Source organism: Salvelinus fontinalis, chromosome 30 (genome assembly GCF_029448725.1).
Source record: "Salvelinus fontinalis isolate EN_2023a chromosome 30, ASM2944872v1, whole genome shotgun sequence".
Classification (NCBI taxonomy): Eukaryota; Metazoa; Chordata; class Actinopteri; order Salmoniformes; family Salmonidae; genus Salvelinus; species Salvelinus fontinalis.
Window position 1 is genome coordinate 18,213,067 of NC_074694.1, and position 23,050 is coordinate 18,236,116.

Sequence of the window (23,050 nt, forward strand, 5' to 3'; positions counted from 1 at the left end):
TATACTGAGAAAATTCCCACTGTTGGCCTGCCCCAGCTTTTCACGGTGCCATCTGAATGCCGAATTACATGACGTAAGTATGAGAGTTAAATGAACTATGCGCTCCAACACCTGTCGGCAGAAATTTGCTGCGTTACTCACGTTACTCAACTTTGTCTTTTTTTCGGCCGTTGTCTCTTGATAGCTAGCTCAACTAATGCTTAAAACGATGACAGAAACAACAACGCTTTGGAAAGTATTTGCACAATGAATCCCATAATGCATAACATTATCTTAACATGGTTTTGAATAATATGATTTATTTAGCAAATTAATTTGACTTATTGTCATCAATACACAAAAATATCATGCTGACTTATGTAGTGGCAAAAAAACATTTTGTTGGTGAAACCATCAGTGGGATCATTTATCATATAGCCTACTTTAAAGAAAGATCTTCTCGTCAAATCGTATATAGGAGATGGACCTGCATCAACAATTAATACTTGGGCATGGTGGGGCGGTATGCAAATTACATAAAGGGCCCATGGCTCCACAGATCTGTGTATGGATGGTGCGACTGCACCGGCTGAAGCTACACCACTGGCCACACCCCATGCCTACAGCCCAACCAATGTGTTTTTTTGGGGGACAAAACTTACTGATGCTGATTATACTGTTTTACTGCAAAGAAATTAAAATTATAATTTCTCCACACTGAATTCTCACAAATTTCCGTCCAACAGAGCAATTGTCTAATACATTGTTACAATAACACATAATGAGAATGGCCGCAAGTGTTCAGATTGGATTGAGATTAGTTTGTTTCATTATATTTATTGAATATAGGTTATCGGTGGAATTATTGACCGATGTATCAGTAAAAGGACAATATCGTCTGATATATGGGTTGGGCTCTACTCACGCCCACCACCTAAGTCCCTTTTTGATCCCGAATAAAACCATGTTTCTCTCCCTCTGTGTCTCCAGGACTGGGGTCGTCCGGGGGACCTGTGGAACCTGAACATCCAGTGGCACGTCCCCAGAGTGGAGGAGACCAGCTTTGTGTTCTACGTTCTAGACCTGATCCTACAGCCAGAGCTGCTGCGACTACAGAGATACGCCCAGGGAGAACGGGACATGACCAGGTGAGGGATAAACAAAGTAACTAACTGAAAGATAATGAGAAAAGGGTCCTATTCATCTGTTATCAAACAGAAGGAAACAGACACACAGAAGGACTACATAAACTTTTTTTAGAGAAACACGTTTTGCCAGGACTTTACCAGGTTGAAGACACATTAAACAGTGTGCCAGCGACAGGTTAAGTCTGGAGTAGACAGGTGGAGATGCAAGGATAGGATACTACACCACTACTTCAGTAATGCACACAGTAGCAAAAACGTTTTGCAATGGTCAAGTGTGCTATTGTCCTGAAGAGTTTAGCTGATACCTCCATTTCAAAACATTTTCGCCCTGCTGAACACAACCCTGTTCTGCTCTATAATATGTAGTCAGTGTTATGTGGACCCTGCATGTAACTGTCTTAATTCTGTTTTTCAGGGATGACGTCCTACAGAGTTTGTCCATTGTACAGCACTGCCTTCTGGGAGCAGGTAGCCTGTTGCCCCTGCTGCAAGGAGAGCCCATCCCTGAACTGTGAGTAGAACACATTTAATTTGCGAACAACCTTAATCAATAAAATGTATTTTTAAAGTCATTTGTTGTCAGTGTTTTACCAACAGTGTGTTTTAACTGTGAAACCTCTTTCTCCGTCAGGGTGACTAGTATGGTGAATCTGGGGGAGACTAACCTCTTCACAGGGATGGCCGATGGTAGGGAGTATTACTAACTACCCTTATAGTTAGCTGTGCTCTGATTTCTTTGTGTGGGCAGTCATAGTGTGGCTAGCCAGAGTTGTAATGCCTCAACTCTCTCTCCCTCCCTGCAGATGTGTCCAGAGAGAACTACAGAGATGCTATCTGCAGAGTGATGAGGCAGCTGCTACGTGAGTAGTGTCCGCTTCCCTTCTGTCGGTGTAACCACAACCCCACCTAACATTAAATTCACATCCTCTCTGCCTCTGTAACAACACCACACCCAAGAACAAACCCTTGTCCCCTCCTGTTTTTGTAACCACAACACAACCGCCCAACATCAAACTACAGCCAGCCAAACAACTGTTGTTATACCATGTGACACTTATCACATCTACCTTCCAGATACTGTGTCCTGTCATCGACTGTGGTATTATCATTGTCTTGGCAAGATTACTTTATTGTCCAATGTACACAGATGTCCAATGGAAACTGGTCTTCTGCTGTACTTGGCTTTTCTGCACATGTCCAGATCTAACTAACACAGAAAGTGTAAACCTATCCAGATCATTGCCCTTCCTATAAGTGTAATGTTTTTTTGAAATTGCTTTGTGTCCACCACCTTATGACGCTCTTCACATATTAAGATTGAATAAACCATCTCTAAAACATATCCATGTTCTGGTTTGTTCTGTTTTATTTCCTCAGATCACATTCTGGAGCACTCAGAGGACGACACCAAGTCTCTGTTCTCCATCATCAAGATCATCAGTGATCTGCTGCACTTCAAAGGCTCCCACAAACAAGAGTTTGACTCTCGCTGGAAGAGCTTCAACCTGGTCAAGAAGTCCATGGAGAACAGGGTGAGAGATATAGCTAGAACGCCATACTGGAGCCATGGCTGAGATTGTGGTGGAACTCCCAAATTAAGTTGTATTTCTCTTGAGTGAATGAATGCTGGTCGTTTACAGCACCCACATACTTATCTGACATATCTTTTGTATGAGTTGAGTCTTGCATTTTTTTTATTGATTCTGGTGCTGACCCATAATCACTTACTCATTTGTCTTCTAATACACCTACAGCTTCACGGCAGGAAGCAGCACATCCGAGCCCTGCTAATCGACAGAGTCATGCTACAGCACGAGGTAGGGTCTCTCTCCCTTCTCTCTCTCTGCCCTCTCTCTGTTCTGTCCATTCTCAAGTGTCTGCTGCTGTCATGGAAGAATCTGTGTGTTTACCCCAGGTTGTAACCTAGCTGCTGTGTTTTGTGTTGTCCAGCTGCGTAAGCTAACAGTGGAGGGGTGTGAGTACAGGAGTATCCACCAGGAACTGATGCGGGATCTGCTGCGGCTCTCTACCAGCACCTACAGTCAGGTTAGCTCAGTTCACTACCACACATGTTTGTTTTAGTAGCTCCAGCAGGTAAACAAAACATTACTGTGGTGAGAGAGATGTTTTATCAATCTTGGCTTCTTTTCCTTGATTCCTCTCTCCTCGCCACCTCAACACATTCATCTCCACTGATGTTTTTTGAGGAGGCGGCAAGGAGACAGGATGCAAGGAATATTTGAGGGTATGTACCTCGTGTGTCCCTCCAGGTGCGTAGCCGGGCTCAGAGTGTGCTGTTCACAGCTCTGGGGACCTATAACTTCTGCTGCAGGGACCTGATCCCCCGTGTGCTGGAGTTCCTGGAGCCAGACCGCTCCGACGTCACACAGCAGCAATTCAAAGTACGACTGGCCTGTCTCTGTCTTGTCTCTCTCTTATCTTGAGCACACACATAAACACCCCCCTACCTCATCCACACTCACATGCACATTGTCTAGGCTGGTTATTGCAGATTGATAATTTATCAATCGATTGATTGACTGACTAAATGACTGACTGACTGGATGATGTAAAGAGAAATGGAATATAACTTTGAGTCCTCATATTCGCCATCCTTCCTTATCCCCCCTGTCTCTCCTCTCTTCAGGGTGCCTTGTACTGTCTCTTGGGGAACCACAGTGGGGTGTGCCTGGCCAACCTGCACGACTGGGACTGCATCACCCTGACCTGGCCTGCCATCGTCCGCTCAGGACTCAGCTCAGCTATGTCCCTGGAGAAGCCCTCCATCGTCCGCCTGTTCGATGACCTCGCTGACAAGGTCCACCGCCAATACGAGACCATTGGCATCGACTTTGCTGTAAGATACCCTTCCTGCTTTTCCACTGGTGGAAATTGTCATTGCTACCATCTGGTTGTGAATGGTTTGTAATGACGTAATTTCAACTTGATCTGATTGTAAACTGAAAGTAAGGATGTCATTTCAACCAACTTTGCCTGCTGGGTTTACTCTCAACTCTTTTTTTCAATGAATGACAAAACGTATATACTATTGCCTGTTAGGCGTATCGAAGTACAGTGTGACATAAGCCTTCGAGAGTAAAGCTTTGTGACTGAATAGGCTTCAAACATGTCTCTGAAGTTGAGAATCTACAGGTGATCTATATATTAGTGTGCTTGGCCTGAGAGGACCTGTCTTTACCTCCACTAGCTATATATCCCATCATATCCTGTATAACATTTATGATTAAACTAACTCTTATCTCTACTGTAGATCCCGTCAGAATGCCGTGTGGTGGCGGTGCAGCTCCAGACCTCCGGTGTTCCCCTGCCTCAGAACCCTGTCCCCTCAGACCAAGAAGAAGCAGAGGGCCTCAGGAAGCAGGAGGAGAAGAACCTCGACTCAGTTCAGTAAGTACCAGAGGAAGAGCTTTCACTGCTAATGAATAAACACTACAATATTGTTGATGAACTGTACACAAGATCTTCAAATTACAGTCCTATTGGTGTCTTATTGCAGTCTAGCAAAGGTCTGCCGTTCCTGTTGTTAAACTCATTTCTCAGTTATGTCTACAGTATAATGTCCCCAGTATAAGCCACTTTACAAGCTATTACTGGTGTGTCTCCCTCAGGAAATATGAGAGTCTGGTTGGTGAACTTCTGGACTGCCTCAACGACAGAAATATGTAGGTTCACCTTGTCTCAATGACTGAAACAAGCATAGAAATGTATTGTGTTTAACAGATATGATATTCTGTTGTCTAGATTCAAGGGAATCATGTCAGCTCTGTTCCTTGACGTTTCTAACTGCAACATTTTCAACTTCCTATTCATCAGTGCACTCTGTAGCAAAACGTTGTGCAACGGAAACCATTTTCATCATGTTGTACAAAGATTTATTACTTTATTACCAGGTAGTACCTCCCTTCACTCTGTCTCCAAAAAAAATGTACCCGCTGCTCTGCATGTTGCAGGCCCTGGAAGTTTGAGCACAATGCCATTGGATTCATGTCTCTGTTGCTGAGAGATGACCACCCTCTCCCCTCCCCTGCTGTCCTGTTCTTTGTCAAGAGCCTCAACCACGACTCCCTCCTGGTCCGCAAGGTAGGCGCTACCACACAACCACCACTATCCATACACACACACACACATGCACTAAACACAGAATCACTAACGGACAGACCCAGTCATGCATTCAGTTTCATTCACTACATTGAGAGAATCTATTTTGCATGAGAACTCTTCAAGATGGCGGCAGTCAACAACGTTACAGTAAAGTTTCACACACAGATTCACATTTATCTTCAAACATCAGCCATGTATGCATAATCCTCGTTATAGTGTTTCATTTTAAGATATAGAAACACATTTTTTGTGTTTATTTCCCCCACTAGTTGGCGATATCAGCAGTGGCAGGGATCATGAAGCAACTCAAGAGGCCGCATAAAAAAGTACCAGTCAGCCCCAATGAGCTCTGTAAGTAACCACTCTTGAGTTGCACTTCCTGTCTCCTCGCTCACTAGTCCCCTTACCTGTGTTCAAATAGTATTTGTTTCAAGCTTTACTTGATTGGGCTTGCTCTGGTGCAATGGAACCTAAGGAATAGTCTCAAAATTGCAAACCCTTTCCATCTGGCACTTCAGGTAGGCTCTATAAAAGTATTTCAATCAAATGTATTTATAAAGCCCTTTTTACATCAGCAGATGTCACAAAGTGCTGATGCAGAAACCCAGCCTAAACTCCCAAACAGCAAGCAATGCAGATGTAGAAGCACCTACAGTACCAGTCAAAAGTTTCCTTATTTTTACATTGTAGAATAATTGTGAAGACATCAAAACTATTAAATTACACATGGAATCATGTAGTAACCAAAAAAGGTGTTAAACAAATCAAAATATTTTATATTTGAAATTCTTCAAAGTAGCCACACTTTGCCTTGATGACAGCTTTGCACACTCTTGGCATTCTCTCAACCAGCTTCATGAGGTCAGTCAATCCGGAAAATTTCAATAACTTTTCTTCAAGTGCAGTCGTAAAAACCATCAAGTGCTATGATGAAACTGTCTCTCATGAGGACCCCCACAGGAAAAGAAGACCCAGAGTTACCTCTGCTGCAGAGGATAAGTTCATTAATTACCAGCCTCAGAAATTGCAGCCCAAATAAATGCTTCACATAAGCAAGCATCTCAACATCAACTGTTCAGAGGAGACTGCGTGAATCAGGCCTTCATGGTCGATTTGTTGCAAAGAAACAACTACCAAAGGACACCAATAAGAAGAAGAGATTTGCTTGGGCCAAAAAACACTGTCAATGGACATTAAACCGGTGGAAATCTGTCCTTTGGTGTGATGAGTTTAAATTTGAGATTTTTGGTTCCAACCTCCGTGTCTTTGTGAGACGAAGAGTAGGTGAACGGATGATCTGCTCATGTGTGGTTCCCACCGTGAAGCATGGAGGTGGTGGTGTGGGGGTGCTTTGCTTGTGACAAGCTCTGTGATTTATTTAGAATTCAAGGCACACTTAACCAGCATGGCTACCACAGCATTCTGCAGCGACACGACCATCTGGTTTGTGCTTAGTGGGACTATCATTTGTTTTTCAACAAGACAATGACCCAACATACCTCCAGGCTGTGTAAGGGCTATTTGACCAAGAAGGAGAGTGATGGAGTGCTGCATCAGATGACCTGGCCTCCACCCAATTGAGATGGTTTGGGATGAGTTGGACCGCAGAGTGAAGGAAAAGCAGCCAACAAGTCCTCAGTATATGTGGGAACTCCTTCAAGACTGTTGGAAAAGCATTCCAGGTGAAGCTGGTTAAGAGAATACCAAGAGTGGCTACCTTGAGGAATCTAACATATTTTGATTTAACACTTTTTTGGTTACTACATGATTCCATATGTGTTGTTTCATGGTTTTGATGTCTTCACTATTATTCTCCAATGTAAAAATAAAGAAAAACCCTTGAATGAGTAGGTGTGTCAACTTTTGACTGATACTGCATTTGATAGTAAACAAATACTATTTGACCCCAGGTGTGATTATAACAGCTATACAGCATGTATCTCAACACCTCTCTCCTCTGGTATGATAGCAGGAGAGGCCTGATAACCAGTGGCTCCAGCCAGCATTATGGTCCTCTCACTGCCTCTCTCCCTCTACCAGGTGGTCTAAAGGAGCCGGCTAGTATGATAGCAGGAGACAGGCCTGATAACCAGTGGCTCCAGTATAACAGTAGCAGTCTGCCTCGTACCCAGCAGGACTGGGAGGGCTGTACATTCGTAGAGAAGACCCACTGGGGATACTACAGCTGGCCACAGAAACTCATGATGTACTCTCCCTCTGAGGAGCAGCCCAAACAAGGACTGACCAGAGAGGAGATGACAGAGGTGAGGAAATGACACAGCACACACAATGGCCACAGTCTAATCCGCTACCCATGTCCCGAAGTGTACACTTGGACACTCCTCCCTGATTGATGTGAAATGAATGTATTAGTGTAGGGAATATGGTGGAAACTCCCTCCAGCCATGTACGCTTTCAATACAATGCTTTCAAATGTATGAGCAGGAGTGAACAAGTGCACACTTCTGGCTGAAGGTTAGAGAATCAGAATGCAGTCTCTCACTCTTTGAAAACGCTATATAACATCCTCTGCTGTAAAATGTGATATCTCCAGTCTGCTGTAATAACAGTTTCTTCTTCTCTCCTTCCAGCGAGAGCAGATCATCTACGACCACTTTTCAGACCCAGTGTTCATCAACCAGCTGATTGAATTCCTTTCTCTGGAGGACCGGAAGGGCAAGGACAAGTTCAGCCCCCGCAGGTTCTGCCTTTTCAAGGTGAGGGAGACACAGATCAGGATTTAAGACCGTCCCAATCTCAGAGGTATTTCCTGAACCTTCATTAATACCTTGTTCTCTATCCTGCCTCTTGTTCAAAACATCGGAGGACGTGAGTTCTCTCTTCATAGTCTATTCACTTCCGTCTGACGTTTTGCAAAGGAGACTGCAAGGAACGAGGGGAGGATAATCCCAGGAGGGTTTTTTTTGTAAGCCAAATCTTTAGGCTTCCGTAACTCTGTCTTATTGCCAGTCCTCTATCTTTCAGGGTCTGTTCCGTAACTTCAACGATGCCTTCCTGCCTGTGCTGAAACCACACATGGAGCGTCTGGTGGCCGACACACACGAGAGCAAACAGCGCTGTGTAGCAGAGATCACTTCTGGACTGATCAGAGGCAGCAAGCACTGGAGCTACGGCAAGGTAGGAACGAACACACACACTGGAGCTACGGCAAGGTAGGAACGAACACACACACTGGAGCTACGGCAAGGTAGGAAGGAACACACACACTGGAGCTACGGCAAGGTAGGAACGAACACACACACTGGAGCTACGGCAAGGTAGGAACGAACACACACACTGGAGCTACGGCAAGGTAGGAAGGAACACACACACTGGAGCTACGGCAAGGTAGGAACGAACACACACACTGGAGCTACGGCAAGGTAGGAACGAACACACACACTGGAGCTACGGCAAGGTAGGAAGGAACACACACACTGGAGCTACGGCAAGATAGGAACGAACACACACACTGGCTCTATGGCAAGGTAGGAACAAACACACACACTGGAGCTACGGCAAGGTAGGAACGAACACACACACACTGGCACTACGGCAAGGTAGGAACGAACACACACACTGGAGCTACGGCAAGGTAGGAACGAACACACACACACTGGCTCTACGGCAAGGTAGGAACGAACACACACACTGGCACTACGGCAAGGTAGGAACGAACACACACACTGGCTCTACGGCAAGGTAGGAACGAACACACACACACTGGCTCTACGGCAAGGTAGGAACGAACACACACACTGGCTCTACGGCAAGGTAGGAACGAACACACACACTGGCACTATGGCAAGGTAGGAACGAACACACACTGGCTCTACGGCAAGGTAGGAACGAACACACACACTGGAGCTACGGCAAGGTAGGAACGAACACAGACACTGGAGCTACGGCAAGGTAGGAACGAACACACACTGGCTCTACGGCAAGGTAGGAACGAACACACACACTGGAGCTATGGCAAGGTAGGAACGAACACACACTGGAGCTACGGCAAGGTGGGAACGAACACACACACTGGAGCTACGGCAAGGTAGGAACGAACACAAACTGGCTCTACGGCAAGGTAGGAACGAACACACACACACTGGCTCTACGGCAAGGTAGGAACGAACACACACACTGGCTCTACGGCAAGGTAGGAACGAACACACACACTGGAGCTATGGCAAGGTAGGAACGAACACACACACTGGCACTACGGCAAGGTAGGAACGAACACACACACTGGCACTACGGCAAGGTAGGAACGAACACACACACTGGATCTACGGTAAGGTAGGAACGAACACACACACTCTCGAGCTATGGCAAGGTAGGAACGAACACACACTGGATCTACGGTAAGGTAGGTACGAACACACACACTCTCGAGCTACGGCAAGGTAGGAACGAACACACACACACACACACACTGGAGCTACGGCAAGGTAGAAACGAACACACACACACACACACACACACACACTGGAGCTACGGCAAGGTAGGAGAGAGATACATACACCATGGTCAAATAAGCGCGCACACACCAAACTCATAATCAGTACTTTACATTTCTCCACTTGCCAGGCAAATAAGAACGTGTGTGTGTGTGTGTGTGTGTGTGTGTGTGTGTGTGTGTGTGTGTGTGTGTGTGTGTGTGTGTGTGTGTGTGTGTGTCTGACTTAACTGGATAAATAAAAGTTACATATTTTTGAAGTTCTTGACCTTTGACTCTGGACCTGTGTTCCCCTCCCAGGTTGAGAGTCTGTGGGAGCTGCTGTGTCCTCTGCTCCGTACAGCACTGAACAACATCACTGTAGAGACCTACGCTGACTGGGGCACCTGCATCGCCACCGCCTGTGTAAGCTGCTAGCCATCCCTCTCATATCAGCAGTCCATTTCTTTCAGCCTCTTTCTCAATCAGTAGTTCCTCCATTCCCAAATGCATCCTCTCTCCTTACTTCTTTCTCAAAGCATTAGAGGAGAAGGCCAGACCGGGAAGGACCTTGGATCTTCTCTTCCAATGCATTTAAGGAGGCGAGGAGTGAATGCAGGAATGAGGAAAGACTGTCCCATCTGACATGATTCTGTTTTCCTGCATCCACATCTTTGACCTTTGTGTTTTTGTGTGGTACAGGAGAGCAGAGACCCCAGGAAGCTCCACTGGCTGTTTGAGATGCTGATGGAATCTCCAGTCAACGGGGAGGGGGGATCCTTCGTAGACGCCTGGTGAGGAGAAACCTTACCAACCCTTGAACTGTCAGATAGACAGGCAGATCTCTGTACGGTCTTTCTCCTAGATTATGAACTGTCAGATAGACAGGCAGATCTCTGTACTGTCTTTCTCCTAGATTATGAACTGTCAGATAGACAGGCAGATCTCTGTACGGTCTTTCTCCTAGATTATGAACTGTCAGATAGACAGGCAGATCTCTGTACTGTCTTTCTCCTAGATAATGAACTGTCAGATAGACAGGCAGATCTCTGTACGGTCTTTCTCCTAGATTAGGAACTGTCAGATAGACAGGCAGATCTCTGTACGGTCTTTCTCCTAGATTATGAACTGTCAGATAGACAGGCAGATCTCTGTACTGTCTTTCTCCTAGATTATGAACTGTCAGATAGACAGGCAGATCTCTGTACGGTCTTTCTCCTAGATTATGAACTGTCAGATACACAGGCAGATCTCTGTACGGTCTTTCTCCTAGATTAGGAACTGTCAGATAGACAGGCAGATCTCTGTACGGTCTTTCTCCTAGATTAGGAACTGTCAGATAGACAGGCAGATCTCTGCACTGTCTTTCTCCTAGATTATGAACTGTCAGATAGACAGGCAGATCTCTGCACGGTCTTTCTCCTAGATTATGAACTGTCAGATAGACAGGCAGATCTCTATACGGTCTTTCTCCTAGATTATGAACTGTCAGATAGACAGGCAGATCTCTGTACGGTCTTTCTCCTAGATTATGAACTGTCAGATAGACAGGCAGATCTCTATACGGTCTTTCTCCTAGATTATGTTCCATGCACACGCAAAGGCCCCGAAAGCAAAATTCAGTCTCTTGTCAATTGAAACCAATAAAAACCAAACTCTTGTAGGTGTGTGTGGGGGGGGGGGGGGGGGGGGGCTAGGCAGTGTAGACCCCCACATGTACAATGGTAGGAAGGGGAAACACTTTCTTTTTGTGTTAGTGTCTATAACTCTCCTCTCCAGTCGTCTGTATGTGCTGCAGGGAGGCCTGGCTCAGCAGGAGTGGAGGGTCCCTGAGCTGCTCCACAGACTGCTGCAGTACCTAGAGCCCAAACTCACACAGGTCTACAAGAACGTCCGCGAGCGCATCGGCAGGTAGGACCTCTCTTACATCCATTGACCGAACACTAATGCAGTATTTTAAAAGTATACTATCGATATACTTTTCAAATGGCGTATTTCCACTAACACTTACCCCAGTGTTTTACCCAAAAGGCTGACTTGCTTCCACCCCCACGGCCTGACCCCAGGTTCTCACTGAGCCATGTTCCTGCTCTGACTTGTTTCCACCTCCACGGCCTGACCCCAGGTTCTCACTGAGCCATGTTCCTGCTCTGACTTGTTTCCACGGCCTGGCCCCAGGTTCTCACTGAGCCATGTTCCAGCTCTGACTTGTTTCCACCCCCACGGCCTGACCCCAGGTTCTCACTGAGCCATGTTCCTGCTCTGACTTGTTTCCACGGCCTGACCCCAGGTTCTCACTGAGCCATGTTCCTGCTCTGACTTGTTTCCACCTCCACGGCCTGGCCCCAGGTTCTCACTGAGCCATGTTCCTGCTCTGACTTGTTTCCACCCCCACGGCCTGACCCCAGGTTCTCACTGAGCCATGTTCCTGCTCTGACTTGTTTCCACGGCCTGGCCCCAGGTTCTCACTGAGCCATGTTCCTGCTCTGACTTGTTTCCACCCCCACGGCCTGACCCCAGGTTCTCACTGAGCCATGTTCCTGCTCTGACTTGTTTCCACGGCCTGGCCCCAGGTTCTCACTGAGCCATGTTCCTGCTCTGACTTGTTTCCACGGCCTGACCCCAGGTTCTCACTGAGCCATGTTCCTGCTCTGACTTGTTTCCACCCCCACGGCCTGACCCCATGTTCTCACTGAGCCATGTTCCTGCTCTGACTTGTTTCCACCCCCACGGCCTGGCCCCAGGTTCTCACTGAGCCATGTTCCTGCTCTGACTTGTTTCCACCCCCACGGCCTGACCCCAGGTTCTCACTGAGCCATGTTCCTGCTCTGACTTGTTTCCACGGCCTGGCCCCAGGTTCTCACTGAGCCATGTTCCTGCTCTGACTTGTTTCCACCCCCACGGCCTGGCCCCAGGTTCTCACTGAGCCATGTTCCTGCTCTGACTTGTTTCCACCCCCACGGCCTGGCCCCAGGTTCTCACTGAGCCATGTTCCTGCTCTGACTTGTTTCCACCCCCACGGCCTGACCCCATGTTCTCACTGAGCCATGTTCCTGCTCTGACTTGTTTCCACGGCCTGACCCCAGGTTCTCACTGAGCCATGTTCCTGCTCTGACTTGTTTCCACCTCCACGGCCTGGCCCCAGGTTCTCACTGAGCCATGTTCCTGCTCTGACTTGTTTCCACCCCCACGGCCTGACCCCAGGTTCTCACTGAGCCATGTTCCTGCTCTGACTTGTTTCCACGGCCTGGCCCCAGGTTCTCACTGAGCCATGTTCCTGCTCTGACTTGTTTCCACCCCCACGGCCTGACCCCAGGTTCTCACTGAGCCATGTTCCTGCTCTGACTTGTTTCCACGGCCTGGCCCCAGGTTCTCACTGAGCCATGTTCCTGCTCTGACTTGTTTCCACGGCCTGACCCCAGGTTCTCACTGAGCCATGTTCCTGCTCTGACTTGTTTCCACCCCCACGGCCTGACCCCATGTTCTCACTGAGCCATGTTCCTGCTCTGACTTGTTTCCACCCCCACGGCCTGGCCCCAGGTTCTCACTGAGCCATGTTCCTGCTCTGACTTGCTTCCACCCCCACGGCCTGACCCCAGTTTCTCACTGAGCCATGTTCCTGCTCTGACTTGTTTCCACCCCCACGGCCTGACCCCATGTTCTCACTGAGCCATGTTCCTGCTCTGACTTGTTTCCACCCCCACGGCCTGGCCCCAGGTTCTCACTGAGCCATGTTCCTGCTCTGACTTGTTTCCACCCCCACGGCCTGACCCCAGGTTCTCACTGAGCCATGTTCCTGCTCTGACTTGTTTCCACGGCCTGGCCCCAGGTTCTCACTGAGCCATGTTCCTGCTCTGACTTGTTTCCACCCCCACGGCCTGGCCCCAGGTTCTCACTGAGCCATGTTCCTGCTCTGACTTGTTTCCACCCCCACGGCCTGGCCCCAGGTTCTCACTGAGCCATGTTCCTGCTCTGACTTGTTTCCACCCCCACGGCCTGACCCCATGTTCTCACTGAGCCATGTTCCTGCTCTGACTTGTTTCCACCCCCACGGCCTGGCCCCAGGTTCTCACTGAGACATGTTCCTGCTCTGACTTGTTTCCACCTCCACGGCCTGACCCCAGGTTCTCACTGAGCCATGTTCCTGCTCTGACTTGTTTCCACCCCCACGGCCTGACCCCATGTTCTCACTGAGCCATGTTCCTGCTCTGACTTGTTTCCACGGCCTGACCCCAGGTTCTCACTGAGCCATGTTCCTGCTCTGACTTGTTTCCACCTCCACGGCCTGGCCCCAGGTTCTCACTGAGCCATGTTCCTGCTCTGACTTGTTTCCACCTCCACGGCCTGACCCCAGGTTCTCACTGAGCCTTGTTCCTGCTCTGACTTGTTTCCACCCCCACGGCCTGGCCCCAGGTTCTCACTGAGCCATGTTCCTGCTCTGACTTGTTTCCAACCCCACGGCCTGGCCCCAGGTTCTCACTGAGCCATGTTCCTGCTCTGACTTGTTTCCACCCCCACGGCCTGGCCCCAGGTTCTCACTGAGCCATGTTCCTGATTCTGACTTGGAGCTAAGGCCCTGGCCTCTGGTACTTTTCATCTGGCATTTACGTAATGGCTGACTGTGAACATGGATGAATACCTTCCATGGTTAACAACTAGTCACAACAAACTGTCTTGATGATGCAGAGGTTGTTAATTATGCTCTTCACAAGTCCTCAGTGTCAGCCCTGGTTATATGGAAACACAGTTCCCAAAAAATAACACTAGAGCCCACGTAATCATAATCTGGTGGTGTAATGGAAACTGCCCAAAAGATGATGGTAAGGGACTGCCGCTTCCCACTGTTTTTCTTCTTCACTGATGTTTACACACACCCACCATCATGCTCTCTTATTGTTCCCCTCCCTCCCTCTCTCTCTGTCCTCCCCCTCTCTCTCTGTCCTCCCCCTCTCTCTCTGTCCGACCCCTCTCTCTCTGTCCTCCCCCTCTCTCTCTGTCCTCCCCCTCTCTCTCTGTCCTCCCCCTCTCTCTCTGTCCTCCCCCTCTCTCTCTGTCCTCCCCCTCTCTCTCTGTCCTCCCCCTCTCTCTCTGTCCTCCCCCTCTCTCTCTGTCCTCCCCCTCTCTCTCTGTCCTCCCCCTTTCTCTCTCTCTGTCCTCCCCCTTTCTCTCTCTCTGTCCTCCCCCCGTCTCTCTGTCCTCCCCTTTTCTCTCTCTCTGTCTATTTCCTCCCCAGCGTCCTCACCTACATCTTCATGATAGACGTCAACCTGCCGTACACCCAGCCCACAGCCTCGCCTCGCATCAAGGAGTTCACAGAGCGGGTACTGCTGCGCCTCAAACCCCTGACGGAGAGGGACGAGGAGATCCAGAACCACGTGGTAGAGGAGAACGAGGTGGGGGAGCAGGACGAGAGGACACAGGCCATCAAACTACTGAAGACAGGTACGACCCCTAACCTTAACACAGGCCATCAAACTACTGAAGACGGGTACGACCCCTAACCTTAACACAGGCCATCAAACTACTGAAGACAGGTACGACCCCTAACCTTAACACGGGCGATCAAACTACTGAAGACGGGTAAGAGACCAGAGGATAGGGAGAGCGAGAGCATATTGATGATAAACCCAGTTGTAAAGCAAAATAAAACAGTGTCCGCACATCTAAGATCAATGCACATTTGTCATTTTAATGTGTCAACCTTTCGGTTACAATGACCTTTGTCAGAGCATACAATGTAATAAAGGTTTTCTATGTGTTTCCAGTACTCAAGTGGCTGATGGCCAGTGCTGGACGCTCCTTCTCCACGGCCGTTCCAGAGCAGCTCCAGTTGCTGCCACTGCTGTTCAAGGTGGGTGGGTCAAGGAAGGAAGACACCTGGAGAGGAACCAGACTCAAAGGGGGAGGCCTATCCCTAATCCCTCTTCACTCTCCTCTGTCTTCCTGTTGTAGATCGCCCCGGTGGAGAATGATGACAGTTATGATGAGCTGAAGAGGGACGCTAAGACCTGTCTGTCTCTGATGTCCCAGGGACTGCTCTACACAGAGCAGATACCACTGGTCCTACTGGCCCTGCAAGAGGTAGGGACACGCATGCTCTGCAGGTGGTAGGTCACCACACACACACGTGCACGCAGTGTGGGAGGTGAGTCACTGGGCCATGTGCCTTTCATTTCTGACGCACGCACACTTTTTCCACATTTTGTTACAGTACAGCCTTATTCTAAAATGGATTAAATAAATAAAAAATCCTCAGCAATCTATCAATTGAATTTACTACTGATGGACTCCAATCAAGTTGTAGAAACATCTCAAGGATGATCAATGGAAACGGGAAGCACCTGAGATCAATTTGGAGTCTCTTAGCAAAGGGTCTGAATACTTATGTAAATAAGGTATTTAAGTTCATTTTCAAAAATGTTTTAACCTGTTTTCACTTCGTCATTATGGGGTGTTGTGTGTAGATTCCTGAGGATTTTTTTTATTTAATCAATTTTAGAATAAGGCTGTAACAAAATGTGGGAAAAGTCAAGGGTTCTGAATGCTACCTGACGCCACTGTAATTAAACCACTAGGTCTAAAGGCCATACCTACGCTGCGTTGTATGCCTCTTGAGTAAATCTGAGCAGGAAAAAACTGTGTAGGCATTCAAACAACTAGACCCTATGCACACATTCTAATCAAATTCCAAATCTTAATTGGTGCATTTCAAACTTCTTTTGTGAGGTGCAGCCGGGAACAAGTTCTGTACGATGGCGAGTGGTGTGGTCGATAAATCAGATTTGGAGGATTCTCCATCATTGTTTAGATCTCCAGTTTAGGAACATTTTGGCTTTCTAATAGAAGCAGAAATGTATTGAACTTTGTAGGATATCGACTAAATGTATTTATTAGACCATTTAATTCATTTGCCCAAGATAATAAGACATGCATAAGTGATTCCAATTTTCCTTCAACTTTCTGAAGCGGCAACAGCGCGTGAATTCCCCCGTCTGTGTGTGCATCTGCTACTTTGTAGCCGTTAGCGATTATGCTAATGACTACGGTCTTCTGGTAGATGGAAAGGCTCTCCCAAAAACCTACAAAGTAGTCTAAGCTGACCTGGCAGAATGATATCAGGATTATTTACATCACTTCAGTGGTGATTTGTTCAGCAAACTCTGCAATCACTTGTGCTACAGAAACCAAGCTAACCAAGCAATGCTCTTGCTGGTGCTCACCTACATTGCTTTATTTAACTAGGCAAGTCCGTTAAGAACAAATTCTTATTCACAATGACAGCCTACCAAAAGGCCTCCTGCGGGGATGGGGGCTGGGATTAAATATAAATATAGGACAAAACACACATCCCGACAAGAGAGACAACACAAAACTACATACAGAGAAACCTGAGACAACAACATAGCAAGGCAGCAACACATGACAACACAGCATGGTAGAAACACATGACAACAACATGGTAGCAACACAAAACATGCTACAAACATTATTGAGCACAGACAACCGCACAAAGGGCAAGAAGGTAGAGACAACAATACATCACGCGAAGCAGCCACAACTGCCAGTAAGAGTTTTCAGTCAAGTTCAAGCGTATCTAAACCCAAAAATGAATATTTATTTTCACCAGACCACAAAATGGTCTCCTGGTGGGGTTGAAGCATTGTCTCCTGATGGGGTTGAAGCATTGTCTCCTGATGGGGTTGAAGCATTGTCTCCTGATGGGGTTGCAGCATTGTCTCCTGATGGGGTTGCAGCATTGTCTCCTGGTGGGGTTGAAGCATTGTCTCCTGATGGGGTTGAAGCATTGTCTCCTGATGGGGTTGCAACATTGTCTCCTGATGGGGTTGAAGCATTGTCTCCTGATGGGGTTGAAGCATTGTCTCCTGATGGGGTTGAAGCATTGTCTCCTGATGGGGTTGAAGCATTGTCTCCTGAGGGGGTTGAAGCATTGTCTCCTGAGGGGGTTGAAGCATTGTCTCCTGATGGGGTTGAAGCATTGTCTCCTGATGGGGTTGAAGCATTGTCTCCTGATGGGGTTGAAGCATTGTCTCCTGATGGGGTTGAAGCATTGTTCTGGGCTTAGAACCTCCAATTGTTTTGTTTTTCTATTAAAGAAGTTTGATTTTGAGACTGAAAAACTGGTAAAAATCCTACGTTATATGGCTCATCTATTCCTTTCTTAGTTTTGCATGTTTTACCCTTAAAAATGTAACCTGCTTTACCGAAACCGAACCGTGACCCCAACACCTCAGATGCCCGGTTTGGTGAACCTTTACACCCATAGTTGATGTTTTGTAATTAACGTTCTATGTTATCTTCCAGATAGCGGGCAGCAGTTCGTGGCATGCTCGCTACACGGTGCTGACGTACCTACAGATCATGGTCTTCTACAACCTGTTCACCTTTCTGAGCGACCAGGGAGCCGTCAACGACGTCAGAGCACTGGTCATACGCCTGCTGGAGGACGAGCAGCTAGAGGTAATGCACACACACACACACAGACGTATACTGTACGCACAGACACACACACATACTGTACACACACACACATACTGTACACACACACACACACACACGCACACAGACAGACATACGTACACACAGACATGTACTGTACACACACACACGCACACAGACATGTACTGTACACACACACACAGACATGTACTGTACAAACACACACACACAGACATGTACTTTACAAACACACACACACAGACATGTACTGTACACACACAGACATGTACTGTACACAAACACACAGACATGTACTGTACACACACACACAGACATGTACTGTACAAACACACACACACACACACACACAGACATGTACTGTACAAGCACACACACACACACAGACATGTACTGTACAAACACACACACACACACACAGACATGTACTGTACACACACACACACACAGATATGTACTGTACACACACACACAGATATGTACTGTACAGACACACACACACAGACATGTACTGTACAGACACACACACACACACAGACATGTACTGTACAGACACACACACAGACATGTACTGTACAGACACACACACACAGACATGTACTGTACAGACACACACACACAGACATGTACTGTACAAACACACACACACAGACATGTACTGTACAAACACACACACACAGACATGTACTGTACAAACACACACACACAGACATGTACTGTACAAACACACACACACAGACATGTACTGTACAAACACACACACACAGACATGTACTGTACAAACACACACACACAGACATGTACTGTACAAACACACACACACAGACATGTACTGTACAAACACACACACACAGACATGTACTGTACAAACACACACACACAGACATGTACTGTACAAACACACACACACACAGACATGTACTGTACAAACACACACACACACAGACATGTACTGTACAAACACACACACACACAGACATGTACTGTACAAACACACACACACACAGACATGTACTGTACAAACACACACACACACAGACATGTACTGTACAAACACACACACACAGACATGTACTGTACAGACACACACACACAGACATGTACTGTACAGACACACACACACAGACATGTACTGTACAGACACACACACACAGACATGTACTGTACAGACACACACACAGACATGTACTGTACAAACACACACACACAGACATGTACTGTACAAACACACACACACAGACATGTACTGTACAAACACACACACACAGACATGTACTGTACAAACACACACACACAGACATGTACTGTACACACACACACACACAGACATGTACTGTACACACACACACACACAGACATGTACTGTACACACACACACACACAGACATGTACTGTACACACACACACACACAGACATGTACTGTACACACACACACACACACAGACATGTACTGTACACACACACACACACACAGACATGTACTGTACACACACACACACACACAGACATGTACTGTACACACACACACACACACAGACATGTACTGTACACACACACACACACACAGACATGTACTGTACACACACACACACACACAGACATGTACTGTACACACACACACACACACAGACATGTACTGTACACACACACACACACACAGACATGTACTGTACACACACACACACACACAGACATGTACTGTACACACACACACACACACAGACATGTACTGTACACACACACACACACACAGACATGTACTGTACACACACACACACACACAGACATGTACTGTACACACACACACACACACAGACATGTACTGTACACACACACACACACACAGACATGTACTGTACACACACACACACACACAGACATGTACTGTACACACACACACACACACAGACATGTACTGTACACACACACACACACACAGACATGTACTGTACACACACACACACACACAGACATGTACTGTACACACACACACACACACAGACATGTACTGTACACACACACACACACACAGACATGTACTGTACACACACACACACACACACAGACATGTACTGTACACACACACACACACACACACAGACATGTACTGTACACACACACACACACACACACAGACATGTACTGTACACACACACACACACACACACAGACATGTACTGTACACACACACACACACACACACAGACATGTACTGTACACACACACACACACACACACAGACATGTACTGTACACACACACACACACACACACAGACATGTACTGTACACACACACACACACACACACAGACATGTACTGTACACACACACACACACACACACAGACATGTACTGTACACACACACACACACACACACAGACATGTACTGTACACACACACACACACACACACACAGACATGTACTGTACACACACACACACACAGACATGTACTGTACACACACACACACACACAGACATGTACTGTACACACACACACACACACAGACATGTACTGTACACACACACACACACACACACAGACATGTACTGTACACACACACACACACACACACAGACATGTACTGTACACACACACACACACACACACACAGACATGTACTGTACACACACACACACACACACACACAGACATGTACTGTACACACACACACACACACACACACAGACATGTACTGTACACACACACACACACACACACAGACATGTACTGTACACACACACACACACACACACAGACATGTACTGTACACACACACACACACACACACAGACATGTACTGTACAGACACACACACACACACACAGACATGTACTGTACAGACACACACACACACACACAGACATGTACTGTACAGACACACACACACACACACAGACATGTACTGTACAGACACACACACACACACACAGGCATGTACTGTACAGACACACACACACACACACAGACATGTACTGTACAGACACACACACACACACACAGACATGTACTGTACAGACACACACACACACACACAGACATGTACTGTACAGACACACACACACACACAGACATGTGCTGTACAGACACACACACAGACATGTACTGTACAGACACACACACAGACATGTACTGTACAGACACACACACAGACACAGACATGTACTGTACAGACACACACACAGACACAGACATGTACTGTACAGACACACACACACACACAGACATGTACTGTACAGACACACACACACACACAGACATGTACTGTACACACACACACACACAGACATGTACTGTACAAACACACACACACAGACATGTACTGTACAGACACACACACACAGACATGTACTGTACAGACACACACGCACACAGACATGTACTGTACAGACACACACGCACACAGACATGTACTGTACAGACACACACGCACACAGACATGTACTGTACAAACACACACACACAGACATGTACTGTACAAACACACACACACAGACATGTACTGTACAAACACACAGGAAATTCATGTGGAAAAGGAGTTGAACAGGCATGAGTGGATGATCATTATACGGAACAAAGACATGGATATGTAGACTGATTAATGCCAGATAACACCACGGCTGAAAGAGCGAGGACAGCAGTCTGGGGAGGTAGGCCTATTGGTTACAGATCACATTGTGTAATTGCTGAGCAATCTGTCAGAGTGTGGGTGGTGCTCACAGGCCCTTTCCTCCCTGTTTTACAGTTCTGTGTATGTAGGGATTAGGCACTCTTCCTCCCTCTGTCTACCTCCTCTTTCTCCCCCTCTGGTCCCTCTCTAACTTGTTGCTATGGAAACCACTGGCTGCAGGAGTATTCTGTTGCTATGTGGAGGAGATTAAGGGGGAGGGGGTGAATAGATGGATTTTTCCATTTCTGTCTTTCTAGCCAACTGTCCTAATTAATCGTGACCTAAAACTGAATTTTAGGTCACGATTAATTGTCATGCAAATAGGCATGGTAATTGTAGTAATAGTTTGTTTTAATGGTATGTTTTGAGCTTATAATGCATCTTTGAAAATGTAACTATGTCTAAAAAACAAATGGTTTTGCCGACCTTGGAACTTTTGAAAATGAACCTTTTCCTCACTACCCACTTAATGTCAAAATGGAAGAACTGCTATTGGGTAAACTACACTGCTCAAAAAAATAAAGGGAACACTTAAACAACACAATGTAACTCCAAGTCAATCACACTTCTGTGAAATCAAACTGTCCACTTAGGAAGCAACACTGATTGACAATAAATTTCACATGCTGTTGTGCAAATTGAATAGACAAAAGGTGGAAATTATAGGCAATTAGCAAGACACCCCCAAAAAAGGAGTGATTCTGCAGGTGGTGACCACAGACCACTTCTCAGTTCCTATGCTTCCTGGCTGATGTTTTGGTCACTTTTGAATGCTGGCGGTGCTCTCACTCTAGTGGTAGCATGAGATGGAGTCTACAACCCACACAGAAGTGTGATTGACTTGGAGTTACATTGTGTTGTTTAAAACCTCTACAGAGTACCTAACCCGGATCCGGGAGCACCCCCCACCCCCCCCACACTGATTAGCATCGCTAGCATAGCGTCACAATTAAATAGTAGCATCTAAATATCATTAAATCACAAGTCCAAGACACCCAATGAAAGACACAGATCTTGTGAATAAAACCACCATTTCAGATTTTTTAAATGTTTTACAGGGAAGACACAATATGTAAATCTATTAGCTAAACACGTTAGCAAAAGACACCATTTTCTTACTCCAACAGTTTCTTACTCCATCAGGTGCTATCACCAATTCGGCTAAACTAAGATATTGATAGCCACTAACCAACAAACAAATTCATAAGATGACAGTCTGATA

General features: G+C 46.8%; 1 protein-coding gene across 4 annotated transcripts in view; it reads left to right on the forward strand.

Annotated features, from left to right (window-relative positions):
- The window catches only part of LOC129828752 (proteasome activator complex subunit 4B-like), an 83,090-nt gene that overhangs the window by 52,933 nt on the left and 7,107 nt on the right, over positions 1–23,050 (forward strand). For all 4 annotated transcript variants that reach the window (XM_055889930.1, XM_055889931.1, XM_055889933.1 and 1 more), the window contains 23 exons: positions 970–1,127; positions 1,543–1,638; positions 1,759–1,814; positions 1,931–1,987; positions 2,505–2,659; positions 2,882–2,944; positions 3,078–3,173; positions 3,398–3,529; positions 3,775–3,984; positions 4,399–4,535; positions 4,757–4,810; positions 5,099–5,228; positions 5,519–5,600; positions 7,290–7,513; positions 7,841–7,966; positions 8,235–8,387; positions 10,003–10,107; positions 10,384–10,475; positions 11,461–11,592; positions 14,915–15,123; positions 15,447–15,532; positions 15,634–15,762; positions 18,004–18,159. In XM_055889930.1, coding sequence (XP_055745905.1) covers positions 970–1,127; positions 1,543–1,638; positions 1,759–1,814; positions 1,931–1,987; positions 2,505–2,659; positions 2,882–2,944; positions 3,078–3,173; positions 3,398–3,529; positions 3,775–3,984; positions 4,399–4,535; positions 4,757–4,810; positions 5,099–5,228; positions 5,519–5,600; positions 7,290–7,513; positions 7,841–7,966; positions 8,235–8,387; positions 10,003–10,107; positions 10,384–10,475; positions 11,461–11,592; positions 14,915–15,123; positions 15,447–15,532; positions 15,634–15,762; positions 18,004–18,159 — 2,838 coding nt within the window. The remainder of the gene's footprint in view (positions 1–969; positions 1,128–1,542; positions 1,639–1,758; positions 1,815–1,930; positions 1,988–2,504; positions 2,660–2,881; positions 2,945–3,077; positions 3,174–3,397; positions 3,530–3,774; positions 3,985–4,398; positions 4,536–4,756; positions 4,811–5,098; positions 5,229–5,518; positions 5,601–7,289; positions 7,514–7,840; positions 7,967–8,234; positions 8,388–10,002; positions 10,108–10,383; positions 10,476–11,460; positions 11,593–14,914; positions 15,124–15,446; positions 15,533–15,633; positions 15,763–18,003; positions 18,160–23,050) is intronic.